The 16742-nt window shown below is 38.8% G+C and overlaps 1 protein-coding gene across 2 annotated transcripts in view; it reads left to right on the top strand.

Annotated features, from left to right (window-relative positions):
- GLS (glutaminase) overlaps positions 1 to 16742 on the top strand; it is a 59428-nt gene that overhangs the window by 27807 nt on the left and 14879 nt on the right. The window contains exons 10-15 of one of the 2 annotated variants that reach the window (XM_030241569.2): positions 761 to 827; positions 1367 to 1417; positions 3817 to 3993; positions 5087 to 5218; positions 6879 to 6971; positions 7802 to 10886. In XM_030241569.2, coding sequence (XP_030097429.1) covers positions 761 to 827; positions 1367 to 1417; positions 3817 to 3993; positions 5087 to 5218; positions 6879 to 6971; positions 7802 to 7948 — 667 coding nt within the window. In that variant the 3' untranslated portion in view covers positions 7949 to 10886. Of the gene's footprint in view, positions 1 to 760; positions 828 to 1366; positions 1418 to 3816; positions 3994 to 5086; positions 5219 to 6878; positions 6972 to 7801; positions 10887 to 16742 lie in introns of those variants that run through there. The other variant, XM_030241568.2, reaches the window with a different exon arrangement.

Below are 16742 nucleotides of genomic sequence, written 5' to 3'. Positions count from 1 at the left end.
TAAACTCTGCATGTTGGTGGCTGCATAGCAAATGTTTAGGAAGCATAGTTGGGCTAGGACTCCTTCTGCTTTTTTATTTTGCCTATTTAAATTCTTTTCTCAAGCAAACAGTTCCCCTCATCAATTCAGTGTATAGCAGTCCAGAAACCTTGAGAGTTTTTTCAGGCAGCACAGGGTAAATCATGAAGATTCCCTTTAGCAGAGTTGCTTTCAGGTTGCCACTGCAATGCACGTGCAGAGGTGTTTTCCTGAGCTTTGGTACAGTGAAAGGTGTGTGCTGCAGAAGGAACCAGGCAGGTGCTCCTCCTTTAGGGTTCCTCCTTTCCTCAATCATCCCAGTGAGGTGTGTACCAATTGTCTGTGCTGCTGTGTGACCTCCACATTGCTGTGCTTTGGGCAGGGAATAGTGACCCTTCCACTGTCCCAGGGTGGGATGGTCCATTCCACTCTGGCCTATGTAGAAATGCTTCCAAGATTAGGATTTCACCTTCCTTTGCCTTCTCTCCAAGTCAGCTGGTGCTGTGCAGGTAACCAGGGCTGTGTGCACTTGGATGTCAGTGCTGATTCACTCCAGCTGAGTGAGCTGGGACCAGCTGCTGTGGCCACTTCTGTGCCATTAGTAGAACAGTTGTGTTCAGAAGTGATGAATCCTTTACATGGAATTTTACTGAATTACATTCTACATCTTGAGTTCAGCGATTTTGGGGGGTTTTTTGGAAAGTCTGACATGTTGCCTTGTCTTTTTTTTTTTCTCTTTTAGGTTCCAGTCTGAAAGAGAGAGTGGAGATAGAAACTTTGCAATTGGCTATTACTTGAAAGAAAAAAAGGTTATTTTTTTTTCTTAAGTGTATTTTGAAGGTGATATGCTGGGCTTCATTTGTAGTTTGTGAAGACTTTTAATTTATTTTATGTACAGTATGGCACACATTCATACTGGATATGTCTTATCAGTGTTATTCAAATGCTGTCATTTGAAAAGTGTGATATTTATGCCATTCTAATAAAACACCTCTAAATATTTTTCTGTAACATAGCCATGATAATTTGTTTCTTTGCTGTAAAAAGTGTAATCTGTGCTGTAGAGGTGACTTTATAAAACTCCAGGATGCATTTTTCCATTTGCTTATTTAAAGATGTTGAAAACCATAGTGAAAAATCTTTTAGTACCTAGTTCATTGATAATGCTGCACTGTGTTATTTTTAAGTCTGATGTCATTAAGTATTTCTACTTACTACATTTAAATATTTATATTAAAATACACCTAATGCTTAGTATGCTGACAACAGTACAGCTAAAGTTTTGTCTATCTAAAAGTGATACTTAAAAAAAAAAAATTTATTTAAAGACTCTATTTTTCTTCCTCAGTGCTTTCCTGAAGGCACGGATATGGTTGCTATACTAGACTTCTATTTTCAGGTAACTGACTTTAAAATTGAGACTCCCTGTAGGCTTAGAATTGCTCTTATAAGCAGTAGAAGCTGATTTGTGCCTAGACATGGAGGCTTTGATGACATGCAGTTAAATGTCAGCTTCTCTTTAACTCTGGAAATGACAGATGTATGTTTGATGTACCCAGATTTGCCTTTGTTTAGGTGATCTACTCAGGTGTCTTTGTTGCTAATGCAAACTAGCAATAGTCTTTAAACCACTTGAAATTGGAAGCTTGAAATGTCTTGTGTGACTTCAGTGAGTTTGACAAAACACTTCCTCTTTGGGTTGCTATGGTGCTGTGGAGTAGCTTGCCCTGTGTAAGTGCAGAGTGCATGCTGAGCTGTAGGCTCGAGGGAGTGCTACAGGGGGAGTCATGGGAACCTCCTTTTGGTTTCATTCAATGCTTTGCAGTAAGAATATATATATTTTTTTTTCTCCCCCTCTCCCCTTTTCTATTCTTTTTTGCTTTCAGCAAGTTATTTACAACTGTCACAAAATGAGAACTTGCAAGTGTGAGGCATTTCCTCAGTAAGGGTCTCCTAATGTTTAAACATTCACAACTCAGCCCTGCTGTGTAGAGTTCTCAAGAGGCAGTTCAAGTTGTGTTACTGATTCACTTTGTCTGGGAGAGCTTAAAAAAAGAAATACAGATTTCTCAAAATCTGTTTTTGACTTGGAGACTTGCTAATGCAAGTTACTTATGCAAAAGTATAAAGCCATTATTTTCAAAATGCAAATTTCATTTGAGTTTTTTGTGTGGGGATGCACCTGCTCTCTTATATTTAGATTGGATGAGTGTTTATGAAGTAAGGTATGTGTGATTAGCTGTAGTTGACCTCTTGTTGAGTTAGAAACTAGGTACAAGCTAATAGTCTGTTCTGAACTTGTGTCAGAAGAGAATGTGTAATTTTATATGAATTTACTGTGTAAAAATGCTTTTTAAATGCCTTGTATCCCACTGCCTGATGTGTTTTCTAAGTGGAAACTATTCATAAGTTAAGAAATGCTAAAGCTTACTTTTCTGATGTATTTTAATTTGGCCTCATTTTTGTGCATTCTGGTCTCTGATTTGATGACCAAGTGTCATTCTTTCTTTTTTCCTTGAAAAATCCCCTTTTCACTCCATGCTCAGGAAAAGGGTGGCTCATACACGAGCAGCATTTCTCTTTTCCTGTTAGGGTACAATGCTTACCTTTCCAACACTCAAGATTCTACTTCAAAGTCTAGTTATTTCTTTTCTTTGGGTTTTCTGTAATGCTCCTTCCTCCCTTTTGTGACTGGGAACTTTCTGAGCAGGAATAAACGTGTTTGCCTATTATCTCTGTAAAGTGAGGATGGATTATTCTCAGTTTAGACAAACGAGGTACAGAATGCAGGTGCTTAAACTGAGAACCTAGAAAGAATTTTTTTTTTTTGAAAGTAGGTGATATTATGTAATACTTCATATGTTTAAAACACAGTTGCCATTTTAGATGCGTCTCTGACAATCTCTTGATTTGCAACTCCAGTTGATTGGACTAGGATGTATTGAGTTTGGCACCCGGAAAATAAGAATTCCAGGTAGTAACTACTCATGCAAACGTGGCTTAGGTAACTTCATGAAGTATCATGTAATGACTGTTTGGCAGAAACAAGAATAGGAGCACTAGTTTGTTTACTTTTTAGAGCAGCATTTCAGCTTCAGGTTGAAACCAACTTATCTTTTGGTTTCTGCAGAAATGAGGCAGCATCAGGTGATGGCATCTTATCACATTTCCTGATGTGTCACCAAAGTATGTATAGTCTGTACTGGAGCAGGGATCCTGGGAAAAACTATGGTGTGGTTGTATCATTACTATATAAGAAATTAAATATGAGAAAGGTGAAATAAGGCTGCATCAGCAGGAAGTGCTGGCATTAACACTTGCATGTGCTAGAATTTGCAGCTTTAAATTGTACTTCTAATAATGTGTGGGATCTTCTAAGGCTTTAAAATAAAAAGAACCCACCAGACGAAGCAAGCTCAAATTGGAAAAAAAACAGTCATTCTGTGGCTTTGCCATTTAAGCAGATGCAAAATACTTTTTTAGAGATTGTTTTACAGACCTCTTCCTCTCAAAGGAACATAAGGGGGGTGGGGGGAGGAATCGAGCAGAGACACTAACCCATAAAAATACTGTCCCCAGCTTTTAAGAGGGCTTACAAAACACTGTCACTGGGATCTTGATAGCAGAAAGATTCAGACTGTAGTAATTGATGCTACTAGTGTAATCTGTAAGAAATGTTATGCTACAGGTGGTTCTGAGATGTTATTTTAAGATTTCAATATTTTGTTGATCCTGCTGTAGTTGGCCTTACTGTGCTAGAAGTACCAGTGCTTATAACCTTTATTTCTTTTCCATAAGCTTTGCTCAATAGAAGTAACATGTGAGTCAGCAAGTGTGATGGCAGCAACTCTGGCTAATGGTGGCTTTTGCCCTATCACTGGTGAGAGAGTCCTGAGCCCCGAGGCAGTCCGGAACACCTTGAGTTTGATGCATTCCTGTGGCATGTATGACTTTTCAGGGCAGTTTGCCTTCCATGTAAGTACTTTACAGGATTTAATTACAGCTGACCAGGAAGGTTAAGCTCTGCTGTTATTTTCTATGTTCTAAGAGTTGCTTCCTTGCTTTTGAGGCAGAAGAGAGGGTGTTACATGAATTATTTAGAAATTGAGCACACTGTAAGGGAAAATCTCACCTAGGATTCATGGCACTACTAGTGGCACCTACCTTAGAGCCCTCTGCCTTCACTTCTGGGAATCCCTTTTATATCAAACCATAAATGCTGTTCCTTAGGAAAGGCTGTTCATGAGAGCAACAGGAACTGAAAGCATGGCTGAAGTAATCCTGCTGTATGGGAGTCAAGGATAGCAGAAAACCTTTGCAGACAGTTGTTTTTTCTTCAGTAACTCAGGCTCAGAAATTGTCCTTATATGTGTGAAAATGCCTGTCATACACAGCACATGTGCTGTGCTCCTGTTTTCTAGCAGTGTTTTCCTTACATGTTTATAATTCAAGATACACTCCATCTTATGATTTCAATATTTTTTCCAGCATTTTTAGTTTTTCCTTACTGCATACATGTAAAATTGATTATGATGGTGCATTTTGTGACATAAAAGTTGCTGCTTGGAGAGCCATGAGGATATGTGACATGTTAGTTCCTGCTGAAAAAAGTAATGCCTTTGTTCAGATTGTGAACAAGGAGGTTATTGTATGATTTCATAGATACTTTCCAATTTTCTTGTGGTTTTGTTTTTCAGTGAAGATTTTTACAGCTTCATTCTACCACCTTGTTGCAAGCTGTTTGTGAGACATACACTTGGGTACTACTGCTTAGTCATAATTAGTTTTTTTAAAAATAGATGTAAATTATCTTCTTTTACAGTATTACTGACTCAGTGTATTCCTGAGAGCAGATAGTTTTATGGTTGTGAACCTTGGATTGTCACAAACTGCATCAGGTTATTGTTTATCTAAAAAGAGATAAGTAATAATGCTTTCCCAGCTTCAAGTGCCTTCCAGATACATGTTTAAAAAGGCTACACAATAATCTTCAGGAAAATGCTGATGCATTGTGTTACAGAAGTGAGGAGCAATTGCAGAGGCTAGTGATTCTCTGATTATTCTGTAGGTTGGTCTTCCTGCAAAGTCTGGAGTTGCTGGTGGGATTCTTCTGGTTGTTCCTAATGTCATGGGCTTGATGTGCTGGTCACCTCCTTTGGACAAGATGGGCAACAGTGTTAAAGGAATTCACTTTTGTCATGTAAGCAGCATTGCCCTTGGGGTGTTTTGTTTGGTTGGGTTTGTTTTCTGGGTTTTTTTTTTTTTTTTGCTTTTGCAGCTGATGTTTACTGAGCTTCAGTTGGCATAGTTGAGATCTAAGTGAATTAAATAGTGATTTCTGATTGTTCCCTACATAGCAAGTTTCATCTGATCCAAGGGTGAAAGTCTAAGAATAGATGTTTGCTTTTTAGTAGTAAATAGCACTTGATTTCAGTGAGCATTGAAGTATGTTGCCAGAAACACTGGAGAAATTGTTGTGGAAAAGCTTTGAGAAGGAACAGTTCACAGGGTAATGAAAGTGCTGGAGTCCAGTGTATTGCATTAAAACCTGTAGACCTCTATAAACAGACTTTTTTCTTATTTCATTGCAATAGAAGAAAAAGACTGTAATGAAATACTTCCATTCTGATGTATTTTTAAACTGATTTTTTTAAACCATCTGACATAAAAGATGTCTTCATAGATGATACCCAGATGTTGGGCAAACTCTTCCTAGCTTCATGTTGTGCTAGTGAAAGATCTGTGGATAGTCCGCTGATAGGAGCATTAGAAGCAGGAGAGATTTTGGGGAGGACTTTGTAATGATTATTTAAGTGTTTTGTGAGAGAGGAGAATGTAAAAAAATTCTTCCTTTTTTTCTCCCTAAAGCTACCTTGTAATGATGATTGCTTAATTTTAAAGGGAAGTAGAGCAGCAGTTAAAACTTAGCATGCTTCTATTTGTCTAACATTTCCATAGTTTCAAATTAAGAAGTTACTAATTCTAGTTAAAGTGCTTTAAAGCTTCATATTAAATGGTCTGGTAACTTAGTTCTAAATCTTAGAATAGGTGAAGGATTTACTGCATCAATTCTGCATTACAATGAGACCTAAAATCTGATAGATGATTGTGGCATACAAGTAACAGGAATGTAACAGTCACTTTTAAAAATAGAACAGCTTTGCCAAGTTTTGTAATTATAGCCTTTCATGTTGTAATTCAAACTGACTGAGAATCCATTAGGTCACTCATTTCTTTGTTTCATCCTTTTGATTGAAGTATTTCTGTTCCTGAAGAACATACAGCTTATTTATGCTTTAAATCCCTCTCCCTTTTTTCATCTAAAACCAAACTGCTGAGTTTTGCCTAATGGCAGAGTTAGTTTTTCCTGCCTCCTTTTTGGCCCATCTGGATGTTCATGAGTTTAGGAAGATGCATAAAACAGAGCTGATGTCCTCTGAGAAAGCAAGCTGCTCTTAATTAATCTGTTTGGGTATTGTTAATTTTGCATGAACATTTGAAAAAGCTCTGACTAAACCCTAAATAATCTTCATTTGGCAGAGTATTGTAAAAGGATGGGCTTCCTGTCTTTGAGTAGAAATTTATTAAAAGAGATATTTTGCAGATTTGCTCCTTGTTCTATCCTTCAGTAAGAAGGAAGTAAAGATGCTATAAAGGTATTATTAGAATTTTATCCTGTAGATCCATTATGTTCAAAGTGCCTTGTGGACATGGGTATTCATTTATTAAATAAACTTCCCTTCTTACTGGTTTAGGTCACTAGGATGTGATGCAAAATGTAAGTGGTGGTATTGTTATTAACTGAGAAGCATTTGGCTGTCCTGTGCAGATAATAATGCTTGTTCTCTACATGCTTGCAGGACCTGGTTTCTTTGTGCAATTTCCATAACTACGATAATTTGAGACACTTTGCAAAAAAGCTTGATCCTCGCCGAGAAGGAGGTGATCAGCGGGTAAGTTACTGTCTGTGTGCAGTGAGTATTGCTCCTAGACTTCAGAGGAAATACGGCAAGTTCTTCTCTAAATGCCAAACTGCTCAATGACATGTATTGCATCAAAGCTTTCAGATCATCTAGTTAGTGTACATCATTAGTGGGCACTTCCCTGGGTGGACCACACTGTCACAGGGTTTGGTGTAAGGAGAATTCTTCACTAGATTTGTAACTCCATTGCATGCAGTTCATCTCCCTGCTAGATGAGGTAGATGGTATCTGATGGAAGTTGCCAAGAGTTTTACTGGACTGGTTGCTTTAATAAAGACTTGACCAGCTGCTGGGCTTAGCCTCTCTGGTGGGTGCTGCAGCACACGAGATCTGTGTTCAGCTGGATTTTCATGAGGATATCTCTGACACCACATGACCTGCTGAGAGTTGCACAGGCAGTGAGTTCAGGCATGGATACTGCTGCAGACAAGAGCCTGCTACTTAGGGAGCAGCATAAGCAGTGTCTGGGAATGAACTGAATCCACTCCAGCTACATTTACAAACGATACAAGCATGAGGGGATTGAGATAAGGAAAACCTCTTTGTTTTCAAGGCCATTAATGTTTTGATTAAGGCATGAAAATTTCAATACAGTAGAATGATTATCAAAGTGCTTTTATTTGCATGTATGCATCTAAAAATTACCCAGTTTTGAATTTAATTTTTTTATAAGTGGAAAAGAGAAACTAAGTTTATGTGAAGAGCTGAAAAACTTGAGTCTGTTAGCAATGACTGCAAGTATGGATTTTTTTTTTTCTTCAAGTACACTAATAAATAATGTATGTTGCTTGAACAACTAGCATTCCTTTGGACCAATGGACTATGAGAATCTCCAGCAAGAACTTGCTTTAAAAGAAACAGTATGGAAAAAAGTGTCACCTGAATCAAACGAGGACATCTCCAGAACCGTAGTGTATAGAATGGAAGGTCGGGGAGAGCAGAACTAAACAAATGGGTTCTAGTTCCATTAAATTCTTCATTTTAAAAACCCTCAAGCATCTCTAGATTTAACTTTGATTTGAATATTGTTTACCTGGTGTTTCATTTATATATACATTTTGTGTAAATTCTGTATGCTATACCAAAAAGATTGTCAAAGTTCAAGGGTGTGTGGGGAAAAAGCATGTGCAGACAACCCCAAAGCTGTAAACTGACTTCTGTAGTTACTTAGAACACATTTAGTTAAAAAAAAAAGTAAAGGTAAATCTTAGTGTTTTCAAAGATGCATACCACTTTTGTGGTGTATCTGTTTATTTTTGTTTATATCTGAGATTTTTAAGTATGTGAACTTTGAAGCTGAGCAAGAGCTTGTGTCTATTGAGCAGGGTCAGCATGTAAAGATAGAATACTAATTAAAATATAAAATAGTATTTGGCAAAATACAGCAAATTCCTGAATTTCTAAATAATTGTGTATTAAGTAGAGATAGGTTCTGAGTCATATTATTACCATATCAGGGTTACTTTAATATGAGCTTTCAAATTTGAAGAGAAATGGACCTTTTGCATATGCCATGCTAGTGAAGATTATTTTTTCTTTTAATCAAACCATTAATAATTAATGCTAATGTTGTAACAAAGAGAGCAAAAATGCCTGGGCAGGAGTGGGAGAAGTGGGGAGGAGGAGGAAAAAAACCTGTCTTGCTTGCAAGTTAACTAATGCAGCAGAGAGATTCCTGCCCCAACTATTCGGAATGTCTCTCTTGCTGCTTGTGCTGCCAGCTGGTAGTTCTGACTCAGTAGTCTGCCTTACCAATGGTGCTGTGCTCCACCCTGGAAAGGAATGTAAGCCATCTGGGACTTAGACTGAGCAGTGAGCAGGAAATATGTTCACAGGGAAGCAGATAGGTAGATCTTATTAGGACTGTTTAGAGCTATTTTTCAACCATTAATGTGTGCATATGTTCATATATGAGGTTTCATTTACGCAGGAGCAAATTCTTAAGTTATAATTAATTGCTGTTTTTTTGACATGATTTGGAGTTTGCAGCACTGTCAGCTTACTGAGAAAGTGGACTTGCAGGCAGCTGCCTCTCTTTAACTGCATAATTTGATAATTTGAGTATCTTGAGCAGGGTGTAGCTCCAAATGATAAATGTAAGCTTCAGATAGGCTCAATAGGCAGTTCTGAACAGAGGTCAATGACTTGCTAAATTCTTAACACTTGCAGGGATTAGATTCTTAATAATGCTGAAAATCTAAGAAAAGCATTCTCTATAAAGTTTTCTCCTCTTTAAATTTGCAAATAATCTGATACATCCCATGCCTAGTAAACATCACACAGAGTCCTGGTTTATTAAACTGGAGAAACTTGTCCAAGCAATGATAAATGGTATTAGCTGGTGGAGGATTTTAAGAGACAGTAGCAAACAATTCTGTAGTAACAACTTCACCTCTTCTCTCTCATCCCTTCCCCAGTCCCTCTCCCTTTTTTTTATCTAGAACTCCAAACTGTTGATATGTAAGTTTTGCCTAATGGCAGAGTTAGTTTTTTCCTGCCCCCTTTTTGGCCCATCTGGATGTTCATGAGTTTAGGAAGATGCATAAAACAGAGCTGATGTCCTTTGAGAAAGCAAGCTGCTCTTAATTAATCTGTTTGGGTATTGTTAATTTTGCATGAACATTTGAAAAAGCTCTGACTAAACCCTGAATAATCTTCATTTAGCAGAGTATTGTAAAAGGATGGGCTTCCTGTCTTTGAAGCCTAGGATGGAAATACTTCAGCAAAACAATACAGAACATCAATTTTCAGTGAATTTGATGCCTTGCTGGGATGAAGAGGTAAATCTGTGGTGCAGATGTCAGTAATAAGTGTCAGTCATGAATTGCTGAACAATAACTTTTATAATCTTATCTCTGATGATAAGGTTAGGTTTGTTAGTGCTTATCCTCAAAATAAAGGCAAAGTCTTCAATTATAAAAATGTCTTGCCTGTTTGAGGATTTTGCAGTAAACCAGTAGCTACAGAGACATAACAAGTGTTCAGATCCTGCAGAACTGCTTTAGCTGAAATCCCCTCCGTTGCAAGAGGGAACATCATGTGTCTGTGCTGCTAATGGAAAGTATTTACAGTGGTGACATGTTGCTGGGTGACTTGCTGATTTAATTAAAAATGGAAAAGGCACAATGCAGGGTTTCCTTGGTCTGATTCTACCCACCTTGATTTTTAGTACTATTTGAAGCCACTTCTAAAGATGTGGTTGAAGATGGATGATTTTTCCACATGCAAAACGTGGTAGAGTCAAGTTCTGCATGGGAAATAGAAATATAAGAAAACTACTAGGTCTTTAATATGCATAATAAGAATATTTAGGGTACAGCTTAAACAACCTTTAAAAAAAATATAAATATATTACAGTTCTGTAATATATGCTTTTGAAGCCTGCCTCAGAATTGAAGGCAGCTTCTAGCTAGGAAGGGTCAGGAGGAGACTCCTCTGATCCAGCTGTTCTGTAACTTGCCCACACTTGTAGTTTCTTGCCCTGGCTGCCACGTGTGCAGGTAGCTTTTGTTCCTGGCAGGGCACCTGGGGGGCCAAGGTCACCCCCCGGGGCAGTGGGAGAGGCCAGGGCCACTGAGGTTTAGTCATTCCATGTGTGAAAGTCTGCAACGGTTCTAGTGTTCACCTGTGCTACAGTAATAGCAATTCTTGATATTCAAGCATTTTAGCTGTTTGTTTGTTTTTCTTTGTCAGCATCATTAACATTTCATTAGAAATGTAAATGCTTTTTAAAGATTTATTTTAGCATTTGTGTTGTACCTTTTGGCTCAGTTGTTAAGTTACCTGTCTCGTTTTCCATTTTTCATTTGCATTGTATGTTATTTATGTATCTTGATTTCCAGCATGCTTATTTTTGTATTGTTTAATAAATTTATTTTAAGCTGATTTTTTTATTGTATTTTTTTTTTCTCTCAATGGAGAACAGATTTGTTAAACACATTTTTTAGATTGAAGTTGAGATAGTGAGTACTGTGTTGAAAAAAAGATTCTGTAAGAGTAGGTGGAATGAGCAGATTTAGATAAACCAGTCATTGAAAACTTTCCTAAGATTTCGTCAACATTTTGTACAATATTCTAATTATTTCTGTTTGAACTGGTGTCTTAGAAAGTTGAAAGCAAAAATCAAAGTAGCAAGACTTTGTCACCGTGGCTTTTTTAAATAAAGAAGTCCTGGTGCAGTAGAATTTTAACATCACTGTGTTTTTGTCTGGTTTTGAAGATACTGATTCAGTCACCTGGAAAATGTATGGCTAATGGTGCCAGTGCAGGAACTGCTGATCCTGAGCATTCTGAAGGGAAAAATACAGCTGGTGATAAATCATGTGTAGCAAGGGAGGTGGTCCAAGCCCCACATTGTTTTGGTAGTGGTGCTGGGCCCTGCCTCTACTGAGGGTGGTCAGAATGGTTAATTTAGCTTTTTGCAGACTGGTTTATAAGCTGAAGTTATTTGTCCTATGGCTGTGAAATGAGCTGCATGTTCATTATACTTAAAAACATCACATGTCAAAAGAGTTTATTCTCTAAAAGTCACAAAGATGATGAAAAACAGTAGTAGGTACACAGAAAGAGCCACAGGTGATTTCCTGTAGAATTATTTTGGCCCTTATATTTTGGTGTTCAGCATATATTTGTGTCAGAAGACCAGTGGGTGGGTAGATGAATAAAAAGGCAATGGATTCAGAGGAGGTTGGGTGGGTGGGGGGAATGGATTATGTTGGTTTTTATTGCTCATGTATCTCTTGGTCTTGATACATACATGTCATTGATGCACAGTAATTTGTGAACAAAGGAATTAATTATGAGCAGAATTAATGTATGATGTTTTGGCATCCTAAACATTGTAGGCTTGTACTGTTTTTTCTTTTTTTTAAATTTTAAATAATATTTCTGTAGTTTTTTTGAAGGTTCAGAATCAATTATTGCAGTGAAACAAGAATAAACTTGTTTCAGCAGAGTTCTTATTAGAATGACAAATACACCTAATATTTTGCCTTCAGTGCAGAGTCTCCTTGAGGATCTGAGTTCCCTTATGTCTGTGGTGGTTGGATTTTTGGCAAGAGGCATTAAATTGGGTAGAAATCTTAACTAAAACTAATTTTTTTTTTTTTTTTATCATGCTGGCACCTTGTCTGTTCCACATTTGTCTAGTCTGGAAAGTGCATGACTAACTAATATATGTAAAGACATGGTTGAGTCATGCACAGCCCACTTTCTTTCAGGAATTCATGTCCTAGTGTGTTGAATAATTTAAATAGTCTAAATTATTAAACTACCTACCTTGAATCAAGCATGGTTTCTGATTTGCAGTTTGCTCCTAGAGAATATTGTGTGCAAAATCAAAAATGCCCTCTTGTCTTTTGGTTTTCCTGCAAGCAGGAGTTAATTTTCTTACTGGCATCTAATCTTGCTGTATGCAGACTTTTGGTATCACTTGGACATTGAACATTTAAGGGTTTTAGCAAGACTTGAGTGGCAGCACTGTGCCCATGGCTCAGCTACTCCTGAAAATGCCACGTGCATTTCTTCTGTGCATAGCAGGGGTGCCTAATGGTCCCATCTAGGGCTGCAGCCTAGCTGAATAAAGCCTGGAATGGAGTTCAGTGGCAGAACTGTGGTGGGGGCAGGTTTGTTGGTATTTTATTTGTTCTTTTGGTTTTTGACCAGTTTAATTGGAGCAGGACTTAATTGAGGCAATAAAGGTGACATGGGTGCTTGATGAGGACAAGGCAGGTGGATGTTTGGACAATAATAAACACTTTGACACCCCAGCACTAGGACTGGTGAGGAAATGGGGCTGAAGGAAGGACAAGGAGAAAAGGAAGTAATTCTAGAATGTCTTCCTAGCCTCAAAAGTGTTCCAGCCAACCAGTCTTTGATGTATTTGTGCTAAGCAGGCACGTGGGGCAGCATATCTGCTGTAAGGTGCTGCTTCCTGTTCTAGCTGCTGCTCTGCTCTGATTCTGACTCAGCTGGCACCTAGCTGTGCCTTCTTGTGCTTTTACAAACTCACGTGCACACTGTGAATTGGGCATTTATCTTCATATTGTACTCTTCCTTAAAGGTCAGATTTACTTAGCTGGGTGCAGTTCTTGTCACCTGTCTGGGTGAGGTGCAGAGGGCACTGGTGACTGTCAGCGACCTGAGAAGGAAACCACGAGGTCACAGAGGCTGGGAGGGATCTCTGGAGATCTCAGACTCCAGCCCCTGCACAAAGAACCATCTGGTGTCACTCGGATTGTGTTGCTCCAGGGCTTTGCCAGTCCAGCGTTGGGAACCTCCAGTGATGAGGTTTTATCATCTGGCTGGGTAACTTATCCCAGTGCTTTAATGCTTTGGTTAAAGAATTTTTTCCTAACCTACAGTTGGAATTTTCCCTTTCTGTAGTTTTTGATGGTGACTTCTGTGTTTTCACTGGGTCTGATGATCTTACCATCATGCTGTAATCTGTTGGCTTTTGGAGAGTCCTAGAAGTGGCATAGGTAAAAGTGGCTTTTGATCTGCAGTAACTAATATTTTCACTTCTGCTGTATTTTTCCTACCAGAGTCTAAGTATTTTTTCATTATGTCATTGCAAATGAAGTGATTTAGGGATTTGAAAAGGCCCTTTCTTTTTCTGTTGAAGCCCAAGAGGCTAAATGCAAACGTGGAAGTGTGCTATTTGCTGAGGGATGGCATGGTACTGTTAGGACAGCTTGTGATCAGAGCACTTGTCAAAACAATGAACTGAGAACACAAGTGGAGTGATAGGAAGAGATATTGTTACTCATTTCCTGTTGATGTCATTCACTAGCCCAGCTTTTTCCTTGAGGCAGGCAACTTTATTGTTTGTTCAGGAATTACTCATGCAATAATCAGGGTTTTTTTGGACTCATAGACCTGCTTTTGCTTATATGTGTAGCTTTTACTTTCTGAATGGAAAGTACATTTCACATTTCTTTTCAAGGACCTCTCTCTTTAAATTCTTCAGCCTGTAATTATTGCAAATTAAATAATTAAAATGTAATCTTGATCTGAGAATAAACTGTTTTCATTAAACGTGTTTTAAAAAAATCCCCACTCATGCCATTGCAGAGCAGGATTAACAATTATGATTGAGAAAATAGAAAAGCAGGCTAAAACAGCTGAGTATGTTTTATTCCATATACCAAGGCTGCTGGGGAATAATATGACTGTTGGCAGTGTTTAAAGATAAAAGCAGGGAGGAAAAATATTTATTTAAGCTAATAAATATTTTCAATACGAGGAAAATGTACCTTTCAATACAAGGTATGAAATACATAGCCTAAAAATAAGATGATTTATAGAAACTTGATCCTAGTATTTAGAAAGAACCTTCTTAGCAAGAGTAGAGTGCAAGCATCTGGTAAGATTTCCCCATTCTTTCAGCCTGGAGGGTGGAGTCAGTCTGTTGGTAGTGCAGGTGCCCTGAGTCCTTCTAGAGCAAAATCCTTTCTTTTGGCTATAATTCCAGTTCCAAGCCCTGTATTCAGGAGTAAAGTGGCATCCCCAGCAGGCTGGGAAGCAGGAGCATTGCCCCACTCTGCTCTGTTGTGTGGGTATCAGTGGTGTCAATAGGTCCTTGAAAAGGCAGACATCCTTTTGTCCTGTCTGCTTAACACAGCTCTGTCACTAAAACACCCATCAGCATTCCAGTGGATTCATGTGACAGCCTTGATCCCAGTCCTTTGGTCCCAAATCTTGCACTGTTAGTGATGTCTGTATCCATTACTCCAAAGGCTCTTGTTTGTTTTCCCTGCCGCCAGGATCAATGGCTTAGCATTCATTCCCCTTTCTAAGGTTTCTCTGTATATTCCCAATGCTCTTTGTTGCAGAACTGTTAGCAGAGGTTTAGTCTTTGAAAAGGAGCTACCAGAGTAGGTCTAACATTTCTGTGATACTTTACTGCAAGAATTGTTTAACCATTTTTGAACTTCCAGCCATCATTATTTACTGACAAAACGTTTCATTGCTGATGAGAAATGCTGAAAATGTTTCACAGTGGAGTGAGTTAAACTCTTTCAGAGGATCATTTTTTTGCAAAACTTGGATGCTTTGGACACTGGTGGCATCACTGAAGTATTTCCATCCAAGCTGCTGATGGCAAGTGCATGCCACCTAGAAATGAAAATTTGCTTGGTCTTCGTCTTAAAGGGTGGAAGTCTTCATGCTTTAGATCTTTCACTTGATCTAGTAAACTTCTTGTTGGAAGGATTAATTGATCTACCATTCCTTTGTCATGGCTAACAATGCAGCACTAACACTTCTGGTCATCCAGGACAGGAGCCAGGCCAGGTTTTTCTGTGACTCCCTCTTGTTAATTTACAGTTCTGTGGAACTGCCTGATCCATTATTATTCTCTGCTGTTCTAATTTGGTTTTCATTATTACGTGTTCAAGAACTTCTCTTGCTGGCACAATATATGAGTTTATGATAAAGTCCATGAAAGATCTTCTAAAAAAAAACCAAACAAAGTGGAAGCAGCCAACTTAGCTCTTAAGTCTAGTGAAGGATGATTCAATTCTCACTTGATATTTTGGGTGTCTTTTCAGTGATGTGCTTAATTCTGTTGTCTCCAAAAGCAAAAAGTGTGTTAATTTCTTGGTACCAGAAGAAATTGGAAACAGCAGGTGGAGGCAAGCATGGCCACGCTCACTGTAATCTAGTGAAGGCAGCTTTGGTGCTCAGTTTTCTCTCTTCTTCTCAGTATTTGTACCTTCTGAAATCAACATAATTATCCCCCAAATAAAGGGATGGGATGGTTGTACCCATACCAACATGGGTATTAAGCAAAGGATAAGACATAACAAGAAATTGTTAGTGAGTAGCTCTTGAGATCAGCTCCTCTTGTGCCAGGCTCATCTGTTTGTCCAGGCACACATGGGAAGGGGCAGGGAAGCTCTCCAGTCACAGCATTGTCATCTGAGCACTGCTGAAGCTTCAGCATCAGGTACTCCAAGGCCTGCTGTGTTGAACAATGTAGGCTGATCTGTTGTTCAGGGGTGTCTGTGACAGCAGCATTGGCTGGGTCCATCCTAGTACCTGCTCTTGAGGCTTCATATCAGGCTTTTTTTCCCTGGAAGTGTCTTCCAACTAAAGAAGCATCTGTTCCTGGGATTCTGTAATCTAATACTGGTGGAGTCAGTGGCTCTGCATCTTGAGCTCTGATTTCTGTGGGTTTTTTTCTGTTTACCCCTTGAACCCAGTTCATCATTAGTATTGGTTTTATTTGCTAGAAAGAGAAATAGAAACCCAGCCTGCTTCCCACAACATTTCCTGCTGTCCTGCTCCTGATGATGGCACTGGAAAGGAGAAACTGCCCCATCCACTCACCCTGGACATTCTTATGATACTATGTACTATTTTCTAGTGAAATTGAGTCTGTATGCCTTGATTCCTGGGGGAGAGGCTTGTGTGCAAGGATCCAGTTACACCTTGCTTTGTGTGAGCCCCCCTCCAGCTCTGGAGTCAGGATTAGTGAATGGTTGTTTCTTCTGCCTCCATCAGGGGAGGCAGAGGTGGGAGTGGGGCAGTTCAGGAACATGGCTGGCCAGAGCAGCTTGTCTCAAACCCCTGTGGGGTTTGCACATCTCAGCAGTGGAATAGATGGGCATGGTCTTTGTGAAGGAGTCTCAGTTGCAGAAGGTAAGTAGATGTTTCACTTCTTCTAGTAAACATTTTAATTACTTAACTCTTAATTCATCATAATTAAATAGCCTTATCTGTAATTTAAACAGCATCGGT

The sequence above is a fragment of the Serinus canaria genome, chromosome 7 (assembly GCF_022539315.1).
Source record: "Serinus canaria isolate serCan28SL12 chromosome 7, serCan2020, whole genome shotgun sequence".
In the NCBI taxonomy this organism is placed as follows: Eukaryota; Metazoa; Chordata; class Aves; order Passeriformes; family Fringillidae; genus Serinus; species Serinus canaria.
The sequence above is the reverse complement of the archived record's forward strand: the minus strand, read 5'-3'. Positions and strand labels throughout refer to the sequence as shown.